General features: G+C 33.6%; 1 protein-coding gene across 3 annotated transcripts; it reads left to right on the top strand.

The window, feature by feature from the left end:
- Nucleotides 1–1,603: 1,603 nt before the first annotated feature.
- Nucleotides 1,604–4,792, top strand: LOC121236428. Of its 3 annotated transcripts, none has more exons than XM_041132856.1 (6): nt 1,604–1,750; nt 1,962–1,998; nt 2,181–2,494; nt 2,682–2,718; nt 2,968–3,248; nt 3,760–4,792. In XM_041132856.1, exons 1-6 carry the CDS (start codon nt 1,712–1,714, stop codon nt 4,456–4,458), a joined length of 1,407 nt encoding a protein of 468 aa, XP_040988790.1. In that variant the 5' UTR covers nt 1,604–1,711; the 3' UTR covers nt 4,459–4,792. The 3 variants fall into 3 exon arrangements, with proteins under 3 accessions (XP_040988790.1, XP_040988789.1, XP_040988787.1); XM_041132855.1 differs by lacking the exon at nt 1,604–1,750 and adding an exon at nt 1,772–1,873 and having other exon boundaries at nt 3,766–4,792; XM_041132853.1 differs by lacking the exon at nt 1,604–1,750 and adding an exon at nt 1,772–1,873.
- Nucleotides 4,793–12,706: the final 7,914 nt, after the last annotated feature.

The following is a 12,706-nucleotide window of genomic DNA, read 5'->3' as shown; positions in this document are numbered from 1 at the left end:
CAATTTTACTTACGAGATTTATCTTGTCATTTTTTATTTGAAAAATTCAAATTTTAAATTTTAAATTTCATAATTTTCAACGTATAAATAGCTAGTAGATGGAGAAGTAAGTTTTTCTAAAATATATTTGTCAGTTTTCATTCTATAATTTAAAGTGGAAGAAAAATAAAAACATCAACTGTATTTCCATATCATTTATTGAGCCTTTAATGTTGTTAAAAAACATTTACTCATACTATATGTTCTACTTTATTTGTCTAAATTTCTCCCACCCTTAATCTTAGGCTCCTCTAAGAGCACTCACAATGGCTTTTATATTATACAAAAAATGTAAATAATTTGAAGAATTGTTCTAAAAAGAAGCTTCATCCGATTATATAAAATAAACTGTAAAATACATTTAGCTACAATACCCTGCTACATGTAACGGGTACTGTTCATCCTGTAAAAAAAATTTTATTATTGATATTTCATTTACTCTCTCATTTTTATTTACTTTGATTTTTATCATATAAGCAAATTCTTTTTATTGTTCATCATTTAGAACACATATATTTCATTTTCTTCTAAAAAATATCTTGGAATTATTTTTAAACCAATTTTTTCATATTTGATTTGATTTTAAATTTTTATTTGGCTTATATATTTTTGTTTTACGTGAAAGATTGAATTATTTTACATTGTATATAAAAATAAATTTCAAATATAAAAAAATAAATGGATATTGTAAATTTATTGGTAGAAATTAAATATTTAAAAAGAATAAAAAAAGAATATTTAAATGATATAGAGAAAAAATAGATAAGCTGATGGATGACATATTGTAAAAGTCAGTATGTAAAATAGAAAAAGTGAGTTTTGGTGATGTATTTTAAAAGATAAGATAAAGAATTCATTGGGAGTGCTCTTAGATATTGAAATCTATATAAATATGGAATGTTAGATCATGGGTTCAATGTATTCTAACAATGGATGATACTCATAATCCCACACCACACACTTTAAATATTTTAATTTTTTTATTTTTACTAAACCATTTGAGTTGTTCAACTCATCATCTATACATCACATACTTATTATGAAAAAAAAATAAAAATAGATATGTTGTGTGGTGTGTGAGATGATGAATATAATTTTTCTAAAAAAATAGAAAGAGCGATAATGTATGAGAAATGCTAAAGGTATTTAACAAAAATTTATAAAAAACTTATTTCTCTATATGTAAGTTGGAAAAAGCTATTTTGCCTCTCAAGTTATACCACTAAAATGTATCGCTTGACAATTTTTTTTTTTAACTTAGTGATTAGTGAATTGATTTTAAGTGTATTAATGTATTTCTTTAAAAAAAAATATTTAAAAATATGAAAAAAATATGAAAAAAAAAAAAAACAAAGAGAAACTAGCGGTCATTAGAAGCGGTACTCAGGTTGCATAGTAGCACTACTCATGTAAGTTATTAATTCGTTGAAACTCATAAAATTTAAATTTTAAAAAAATTAACAAATAAAATCTTCCAAATAAAATTATAGGTACAAGCACACTACCAGCACTGCTCATAACGTAAAAGAGAGGTCGTCCGAACGCGTCTTTAATTTCTCCATACTTTCAAAAACCAAACATATTCCGCCAATTATAAGCCCGCGAAATTTGAAACCATAGAAGGCTACAAACTTTCGAGGAAACGAGAGAGAGAGAGAGAGAGAGAGATCAAATGGACAATTCAAACCCAGAGCTAGCCTCTGATTCTCAGGTACCAAATTTTTAGTTTCCTTCATGATTCTTCGATATGCTGCTGATTTTCGTTCAAATCTTTGGTTTTGTTCCTGATAAAGTACAGGCAAAGAAAATGGTATACTTTGGAGCCTTGTTTGAAGTAAGGGTTAGAGTGGGATTTGCGAGACCCTACCGTGTTTTTCCTTCTTTTCCCAAGAAACTAAAATTTCTGACTTTTCTCTTTGTAGGTTCCGGGTTCTTCGTGCTCACTGTCGCTTCCTTCTGGTTTGTTCTACTTCTCCTAGATTCTGCTAATATTAACGACTGTTTGGTTGATAAGAAAGTAAAGGGAAATAAATGAGAACTGGGCTATTTCATATTTCCAAGTTGCCCTTTTTTATACGCTGTGATCCCCCCAGATTCTGGTTTTTATTAATTTCTTTCTTTCTTCTTCTCGGCTCTGTCAGAGCCTCCTGATATTAGGATCTGGTTCTCAAGTTACAAGTATGAGTCTCCTGTTATGGACGCGAATGACAACTTCGGAGATTCGCTTGCAAAAGAAAGTGAATTTGCAAAAGACGAATTGGTTATGGAAGAGAGCAACGGAGATAAAGAAGAAAATCCTGGTAGATTTAGTTGTATTCGAAAAAGAAGTGAAGGACTCGTTTGTGATAAGCTTTGCTCCAGTGGGTACGTGAAATGTTGCAGCTCTTCTGGAAATGATAAGCACGAAACCCAGTCTTCAAATAGGATGTTCCTTGACATCCCTTCTGCCCCTTCGGTAATATTTTCTGTTCGTTGTTCTCTTAATGCTATTGGAAAATGTAGTTTATATGGTTTCTTATATGAATGATAGTTTGGGATCAGCAGCACAGTCGTGAATTCGGTATTTATTTGTCTCCGATCAAAGCAACTATGTTCCATTTTTTTTTCCTTCTAACATCTTATGCATTTTTCATTTTTAGCAGCTTGCAGATTCATTGCACTCGCCTTCGCTCCTCTCTGGTATGTATCGCTTCTTCTATAAGTTTTAACTAGGAATATCTGGCCACTCGAGTCGGCGCAATCGCGCTTGGCAGCATTATCTTACAAAATGTTTAGCTTTTGGGGGAAGTGTCGAAGGAAAACAAATGACTCTTTGAAAATTACACATTCTTGCTCTTATGGTTCATAAGTAATTACGTAGTTGTTGAAGAATCCACCTAAGAAATACGAGATTGATTTTCTTTTTCTTTTTGTTTCTTGGTCTGTCAGAGCCTCCTGACATCAGAAACTGGTTTCCAAGCTACGTTTATGAGTCTCCTGTATTGGGTACAAGCGAAGATCTTGGAGATTTTATTTCTATAGAAAGCGGAAGTAAGAATGTTGGGTTTGCCATAGAAGAGAGCAACTCAGAAAAGGAGGAAAATTTGGGGGAATATAAAAATTGCAGAAATAGAGGTGATGCTACTGTGGGTGAGATGTTGCACTCTAATGGTGATGTAAAATCTCACTGGTCTGTAAATAATGAACACAAACCGAAGTCTTTGAAAGAGGTACTCTTAAAAATCTCCTATTTCGTTCTAGTTTCTCTTTTTCCTCCCCTTCTTTTTGATGAAATGATAGAAACCAATATCAGCTTATATAATATGGCTTTGTTAAGAATATAATACAAATAGTTGAATTTATCTATTTCCATCAATTTAAGATTTTGGAAAAGGTAATTTTATATAGTATCAGAGTAGATGTTTTGAATTTGAATGTTGACTCTACATTTTATTTTATTTAATTAAATATTTTACGTGTTGAACTTACTCATCGAGAGAGAGTCTGGCACACATGAGGGGGAATATTAAGAATATAATATAAATAATTAAATTTATCTCTTTCCATCGGTTTAAATTTTTGAGCCAATTAGTGATTTGATAGTGATTTTTTTTTTTAAAAAAAATATTTTCTGAAGTGTTGCTGGTGAAATAAAATAAGGGAAAAGTGAATTTTAATTATTTTCTGGATATTTAAAGTTTTTATTCAATTTGTTAACTCATCCTAATGCATATTGTGAAGTTACAGGTCGACATTGGGGTTGGATGGAACAAAAATACATCTGCTCTAAACAATTCTTCTTTTGGAAGATCTTTGGGACAAAGCTTGAATGTTGAAATACTGCAAAATCCTCGATTTAGTCCAACCAAAGATGCATCAAGCTTGAATGGTGAGGGTTCTAAAAGTAAGCAAGAGCAGCCACAAAAATCCACTTCGATGCTATTGAACATCAGTAGAACTTCAGGAAGTGATGATAGAAAAACTCCAAACAAGTTGATTTCTACGAGGGATTTCACACGGGAGAGCTCACGGGTGAAGGTCCAAACAGAAATTGGCCACATGTCACCTGAAAGCAATTCCAAGTTAAATCTACTCAATGGAATTACAGTGAAAAAATCAACTCAGGAAAGAAGCGGCAAAGAAAATGAAGAAAAAGATGTTTCAGAAATTGGTTTTGTTACAACAAGGAATCTCAACTTTAAGAGGACAAACAATGAGGATTCTATGAGAAGGCCAGAAGGTATTAATAAAAGGACAGATTCAACCTCTTGTGGAAAGAAAGGCCTCATAAAAACAAAGGTCTTAGCAGAAACAACCAATTTTCAACACTCTGGTGCAATGGAGGTTACTGGGAAATGGCGGTGTCCTCAGAAGAGTAAGCCGGATAAGGGACCTCCATTGAAGCAACTTCGACTAGAGCAATGGATTCGCAGGGCGTGAAAGCTTCATAGATTTGCTTCTGACTTCATATTTGTAAAGCTTGATATGTCTATTGTCTAGTGTTCCACCTCCAGCCAATTGGCTTAGTCAGTTGGATGTAAATGGGTTGGTAATGCAGCCAAATTTGTTGCACCCATCGCATTTTTGTTCTCCAGATTTGTTGATTTCTTAGCATTTCATGCATTTTTGTCTTTCCTTTTGGATGATGGAGTGCTGCTTTGTTTATACAAGTGTATATGGGTTGCATTCCCTTGGCATCTTAAATTTATACTATTCCTTACAGAAAGGAATGAACACTAACCACAAATCTAATGGCTGAGCATCTCTGAATTTCTTACACTTCAGTATGGCATCTCTCTGGCTTCTAGTCTATCTAAACCTTTTAGCAGAGATATACTAATTTTCCCTGGCACATGTTGAAGTTCATTGGACTAGTAGGGAACAATATACTTTCTTTTTACGGAATCAGTGTGTGAGAGTTCTATGGGTTAATTGTATGTAGCTACTTTTTGCCCCCACTATCCGCCACACCACGTTCTTGTCCTGCGTAGATGAAGGTATTAAGGGCTCCGCTCAAAAACTCGAGTTCAATTCAACACATTATTCGTGAATATAAAATATAAAGTTCAAACCCATATGATTTTAAATTTAAAAACTCAGTTATTTTTGCGTACTTGTTGTAGATTCTATTAATGTAATTGGTTGCATTACCTTTTTTTAATATAAAATAATTGTTTTGGCTAATTACATCAGTAAAGTGTACAAAAAATACACAAAAATAATTGTATGTTTAAAATATAATATGAATAAGTTTTTATTTTTTATTATTAATATGGTTAAAATATAATTTTATTTTAATATTTGAAAAAATTGAATTGTTTCTTGTGTTTTGTTTATAAGTTTGAAAAAATTATAATGATTGGATGAATCTCTCCCCTCTCCTTATTGGTACTAAAGAGTGTGACTGTGAGGTGGACTTCTCCATTATTAAAATTAGTTTTAGGTTTAGTTTTCTAATTTGTTAGTTTTTTTTTTTTTAAAAAAAAGAGTCAGAGTCATATGTCCAATAGTGATTCATTCCCAGCTTTTATTAAAGAGCCCTCGCTTACGGTGGAGGAATACCTTAAAAAAAGCCAACTCATCAATGTGCTTAAGAAAAACCACAAAAACAAACTCAATAACTACACTGGACTGTTAGACTAAAAATAATTCTAGAATGCGGAATAACACTTTAGAAACAAGAATTGATAGATTTTAAAGCCAAGAAAAATACCTCCAGCCATTGATACTATTCACTATTTTTGCTGCGTTTCTCTCTGTGTTTGGCACTTCCAAACTATTCCCCACTCTATTTAGATGGTGTAATATCGAAGGGAATTGAGTGAGTGAGTCTGGGAACCAAACACTGTATTTATAGCCGAAGCCTCCATCAAACTTCTGTGTTTACGTGTCCCACGTGATCTTATTTTCATGGGATCAGTTATGAACGTGATGGAAGAGTAGTGGACCACTTCAAGGACTTTTAAGTGATAGACTCGTTCTCACGAACGTCTCAGTGAGAAATGGTCAACATTCTCCCACTTAGTCCACACTCCTAATCTAAGATTTAATCTTAAACCCATAGATAATCTCCATTTAAGTAATAAATACATGAATCATGACGATAGGTCCTCTAATGACGAGTATTACCTTCCATGCATTACTATGTATTTATTCTTTAAACATTATAATTTATGTGGGAACAATTTCTTAATGAATAAATCCTATGTTTATTCTTGGTCCAACATAGATGAATTTTTCTCAAAATTTAAATTAAGATGCACATCAATATGAGAAATAATATCAAAATATTTATGAATTTCATTAAATTAACATTGTTCATACAATGAAAAATTACATAATGGAACCAAGTCCCATGTTCACTACATGATCCTTGAATTTCAACGGTGGCATGCCCTTAGTCAAAGGATCAGCGATCATTAGTTTAGTGCTTACGTGCTCAATGACCACTTTATTTTCTTTAACATGTTCCCTTATGACTAAATATTTAATGTCGATGTGTTTACTCCGACTCTCACTTTTGTTATTTTTAGCCATAAAAACAGCAGCTGAATTGTAGCAATACATTCTCAATGGCCTAGAGATCGAATCCATAATTCTAATCCCAGAAATAAAACTCTTAAGCTATACACCATGTGAAGTAGCCTCAAAACAAGAGACGAACTCGGCTTCCATAGTGGAAGTGGCAGTCAAAGTCTGTTTGGCACTCCTCCATGATATAGCTCCACCGGCCATTAAAAATATGTATCCTGATGTTGATTTGCGTGAATCAATACAGCCAGCAAAGTCAGAATCTGAGTAGCCAATTACTTCCAGATTGTCCGTTCGTCTATACATAAGCATGTATTCTTTAGTTCCTTGAAGGTACCTCATTACTTTCTTTGCAGCTCTCCAGTGGTCTAAACCTGGATCACTCTGATATCGTCCCAACATTCCTACATCAAATGCAATATCAGGTCTTGTACAGACCTGAGCATACATTAGGCTTCCGACAGCAGAAGCATATGAAATATTCTTTATTTGTTCCCTCTCAAGGTCGTTCCTCGGGCATTGGTTTAAATTGAACCTATCACCCTTCACAATGGGAGCTACACTTGGTGAACAATCCTTCATTCGGTATCTCTCTAAAACTTTATTAATATAGGTTTCCTGAGACAGACCCAAGATACCTTGAAATCTGTCTCTATGGATCTTAATGCCAATGACATAAGATGCCTCACCCATATTCTTCATATCAAAACTTTTAGAGAGGAATTGTTTCACATCATGCAGCAAACCCTTATCATTGGTTGCTAACAAAATGTCATCCACATATAAAACAAGAAAACAGATTTTACTTTCACTGACCTTCTGGTATATACATTGATTCATAACGTTTTCTACAAAACTGAATGAAGAAATTACATTATGAAATTTCAAATACTATTGTCGGGATGCTTGTTTTAAATCGTATATGGATTTCTTGAGCTTGCAAACCAATTGCTCACCATCACTAGAGTGGAATCCTTCAGACTGTTTCATGTAAACCTCCTCCTCTATATCTCCATTGAGAAATACTGTTTTCACATCCATTTGTTGCAACTCTAAGTCAAAATGGGCTACCAATATCAAAATAACACGCAATGAATCTTTCTTAGATATAGGAGAGAAAGTCTCCGTGTAATCAATTCATTCTTTCTGAGTGAATCATTTAGCAACAAGTCTTGCCTTGTATCTCTCAATGTTGCCCAATGAGTATTTTTTAGTTTTAAAGACCCATTTACATCCAATGACTTTTACACCATTAGGCAACTCAACAAGATCCCAGACTTCGCTACTCTTCATAGAATTCATTTCTTCCTTCATGGCATTGTACCATAATTATGATTTTTTGCAACTCATGGTTTGTGAAAAGAACTTGGAATCATTTTCGGCTCCAATGTTATAGTCAGATTCTTGCAGATACATAACATAATTATTAGGAATTGCTGATCTCCTTGCTCTAATAGATCTTTTTAATGTTGCACCATCATCTTCCTGAGAAGTATGTGGTTCAATTTGTTTAAAAGTTGTTGGCAACTCTTGAACTACTTGATTTACTGGAACGTCGTCAACAGCTTGTGGAATGTCAATGATTGGTTGTTCAACACCAGTTTGCACTTGAGGGGTATTGTAAACAATAACCAATCTATCACTTGAGGTGGAAGATTAAGATTCTGAATGATCATTCTCAGAAACTATGTTCCTGGTTTGATCACTCTCACTGATCAAGTCATTTTCAAGAAATTTTGCATTTCTTGATTCCACAATCCTAGTACTGTGAGATGGACAATAAAATCTATAACCCTTAGACCTTTCAGCATATCCAATGAAGTACCCACTAATGGTCCTTGGGTCTAGTTTCTTCTCTTGTGGATTATAAATTCTCACCTTAGATGGGCATCCCCAAACGTGCATATGTTGCAAACTCGGTTTCCAACATTTCCATAATTCAAATGGCGTTTTAGGAACAGCCTTGGTTGGAACTCGGTTTAATATATACACTGTTGTCTTAAGTATTTCAGCCCACAATGATTTAGGAAGATTGGAGCTGCTAAGCATACTCCGCACCATGTCCAATAATGTTCGGTTTCTTCTTTCTGCTACACCATTCTGGTCCGATGAACTAGGCATGGTGTATTGGGCAACAATCTCATGCTCTTGAAGAAACTTTGCAAATGGCCCAGGTGCTTGTCCATTCTCTGCGTATCTACCATAATATTCTCCACCTCTATCTGATCTCACGATCTTAATTTGCTTATCGCATTGTTTCTCTACTTCAGCCTTAAATATTTTAAAGGCATCTAAAACTTCGTTTTTGTTATGAAGCATATAGAGATACATATATCGTGAGTATTCATCTATAAAAGAGATGAAGTATTTCTGACCATGTGAGTCCATGTCTGGACTACATATATCAGTATGTATGATCTCTAATATGTCTGAACTCCTATTTGTACCTTTATTTGACTTGTTGGTCTACTTTCCTTTTATGCAGTCCACACAAGTATCAAAATCAGTAAAATCCAGAGCATTAAGTACCCATTTATTTACTAATATTTTAATTCTATCTATGGAGACATGACCTAATCTCCGGTGCCATAATTTAGAGGAATCCTCATTAATAACACATCTTTTAGTGCCAGTGTGAACATGCATTGAATCATAAGTGATATTGTTTTGTAAATTAATGCAGTAAAGACCATCAGACAAAATACCATTCCAACACAATCAGATTTATAAAATAAACTGAATGATGAATTTGAAAAATTAAAGGAATATTCAAAAGGTACTAGTGTTGAAACTGAAATCAAGTTTCTAGAGAAACTTGGAACATAAAAGGTCTTTTCCAACTTTAAAACAAAACTACTAGATAAAATTAAATAGCAAGTTCCTACAGCTTTCACATGTGAGCCCATCTTGTTTCCTGATAAGATGCTTCGCTCGCTTCCCACTGGCTTCCTTAGGTTTTGCAAACCCTGCAAGGAATTTGAAATGTTGATTGTTGATCCAGAATCAATCCACCATGTGTTAATATTGACATTAACCATATTAGATTCATAACAAACAAGTGAGGTTGGATTACCTCTGTCTGCAAGCCATTTCTAGAATTTAGCTCATTCATTCTTCATGTATTCTTTCTTTTTATAGAAAAAATAATTGGAATCTTTCTTAATACCACATTGGGGAGGTATTTTGCCTTTTCCTTTTAGTTTGGCTTGAGATTTGCCATTTCCATGCGTTGCCAGCATCGCACTTTCACCCTGTTCCATCATCAGTCTCCCTTCCTTTTGAACACACATGGTCATGAGTTCATTAATTGACCATTTATCCTTATGTGTGTTGTATGAGATTTTGAAAAGTCCATATTGATGCGGGAGGGTGTTCAAGATGTAGTGCACCAAGAAGGACTCCAACATTTCAACCTCGAGTTTCTTCAATTGAGCCACATTGTCCCTCATTTGCATGATGTGCTCACGCACACCTTTCACACTGGTGAGCCTTAGGGATGAGAATTTCATGATTAGGGTACTTGCTAGTGTCTTGTCTGAAGTTATAAATTGTTCATCAATGACCTTTAGCAAGTCTCGGACCTTGTCATGCTGATCGACAGAACCACGAATACCAACAGAAATTATTATCTTAATGAACATCATGCTTAGGCAATTAGATCGCTCCCATCGCTCATAAAGTGCAATGGCTGTTGCATTGCTGGTATCAATGAGTGCTGGTGGTTTGTATTTCCTAATAGTATAGTCTATATCCATCCACCCTAAATGAAGAAGAACTCTCTCCTTCTAGACTTTATAATTATCTCCATTAAGTTTAGGGATATCATAACGAATATCAGAGAAATTTGTAGGTTGTGTAACTACATATAGATTACATGCTTATGTTAAAATTGAGACCTAAATAAATATTCATGTTTTACCAATGTAAATCATGCTTAAAAATTCAATCTAATGACATCAAATTGCCTATAGGCTAAATTTTTAATTCAAGTAGATCCAATTAATTTATATGATAGAATTTTATCAAATTATTTACTTAATTCATAATTCTAAAGGGTATATTATGATTTTTGAAGTATATTCTATCTTAGACTTTTATGATAAAACTATTAAATTATTTACTTAATTCATAATTCCTGTGGGTAATTTATGAAAAACTTGATATTTTATCCTAATTAATAATATAAATAAAATAAAAATTCCTGTGGGATAAAATTTATTATATTAAGTATAATTAATTACAATTAATGTCTAATATTCTTTATGTGATCCTAATCAATCATAATAATTTTACTTAATTAAATATGTTGTGGCTATTCTCTAATTAATTAAAATTATATGGATCACTAGACATTAAATTTCATAAGACTAGCTTAATGTTATGAATTACATAATACTAACATGTTATTATTATGCACAAATATACTCACAACATAAGCATAAATATTGCACAATCAAAACTATAATATTATGCATAACATTTAATTTCATGCTTTAAACTATATACTCATCCAAAAATTGCATGTATTAATATAAAGCAAAATTAATCAATTCATGCAAACTAAATATGAGCATAATAAACAAATTTACACTACAATTATCCAAATTGCATATAATTAAATTAAATAAAAATTATAAGCACAAAGGGCATGAGCCCAAAAAACTCACTTTTCAAGCTATCTAAATAAAAGTGGAAAAAACCCACTTTTTTTTTTTAAAAAACAGACCCATATAAATGACCTGTCGTTTTCCTTATTGTTTGAAAGAAAAAACCAGCCATGTAAATGACATGTCATTTTTATTAACCTTATAAACGATGTGTCGTTTAGTTTCATACTTGTTAAATGGCTTCCGAACAAAACAACGTGTCGTTTATCATTATATGGGATACAAACTCCTGAAGTAAACGACATGTCGTTTTCATCAAATTGAAAACGACGTGTCGTTTAGCATTATAAAATGAAACAATTTCCTGCTTAAACGACATGTCGTTTTCAATAAGGCTGAAAACGTCATGTCGTTTGGGTTGTCTACAATCTCCAGACAGCACGCAGAAACACGATTTTTAGACCATTTTTCACGTCAAAAACTACGTTTTTAATCACATAAAGTTTAGAAAAACTATTTCTAAATTATTTCTAAACTTCTTTCAAATCAAAACCATCTAAAAATCAAAACTTAAAAATTTTGAAAATTTTCGGCCAAAAACAAAGATGAACTGAGTTTTGAGTTTAAACACCAAGGCAGAGGTAAACGGTGCTCTGATACCAACTGTTAGACTAAAAACAATTCTAGAATGCGGAATAACACTTTAGAAACAAGAATTGATAGGTTTTAATGCCAAGAAAAATACCTGCAGCCATTGATACTATTCACTGTTTTTGCTACGTTTCTCTCTTTGTTTGGTACTTCCAAACTCTTCTCCACTCTATTTAGATGGTGTAATACCGAAAGGAATTGAGTGAGTGAGTCTGGGGACCAAACACTATATTTATAGCCGAAGCCTCTATCAAATTTCAGTGTTTACGTGTCCCACGTGATCCTATTTTCATGGGATTAGTTATGAACGTGATGGAAGAGTAGTGGACCACTTCAAGAACTCTTAAGTGATAGAATTTTTCTCACGAACGTCTCCGTGAGAAACGGTCAACATGGATTACATGCAGGACAAAGTGAAAGCTCAAGAGCAAAAAATGAAAAACTCCATGCAGAACCAACCAACGACTACAATAGACTTGCACCCCCTCTAATTGCCGGCACCAGTCTAACAATGCCTCGCAAACATCTTGGTAGCGGATCATCCGCACCATACGTACCCACCTGGCCCGCTTCCCCACTTCTCGCAAGAAAATCCGTAGCTTGATTTCCTTCCTGAAATTGATGAACTACTTGGTAAGATAAGCCCTCAAGCTCTTGAAGTAGCTCATTCCAAAATTTCCAAAGATACCATAAATTGCAACGCCAAGCACTAAGCCAGTCCACTATTACCTTTGAGCTGCATTTCAAAATAACACGGCGACCACCCAGTTGTTTACAAAGTTTAACCCCCTAAATTAATGCACGAAGCTCTACCTCAGTGTTGGTGCCAAAACCAAACTCCTCTGAAAAAGAGCCAATAAATAAGCCATGATGATCCCACACTATTCCACCATCGCCAC

Source organism: Juglans microcarpa x Juglans regia, chromosome 6S, assembly GCF_004785595.1.
Source record: "Juglans microcarpa x Juglans regia isolate MS1-56 chromosome 6S, Jm3101_v1.0, whole genome shotgun sequence".
Classification (NCBI taxonomy): Eukaryota; Viridiplantae; Streptophyta; class Magnoliopsida; order Fagales; family Juglandaceae; genus Juglans; species Juglans microcarpa x Juglans regia.
Note: the sequence above shows the minus strand (reverse complement) of the source record. Positions and strands in the feature narration are given on the sequence as shown.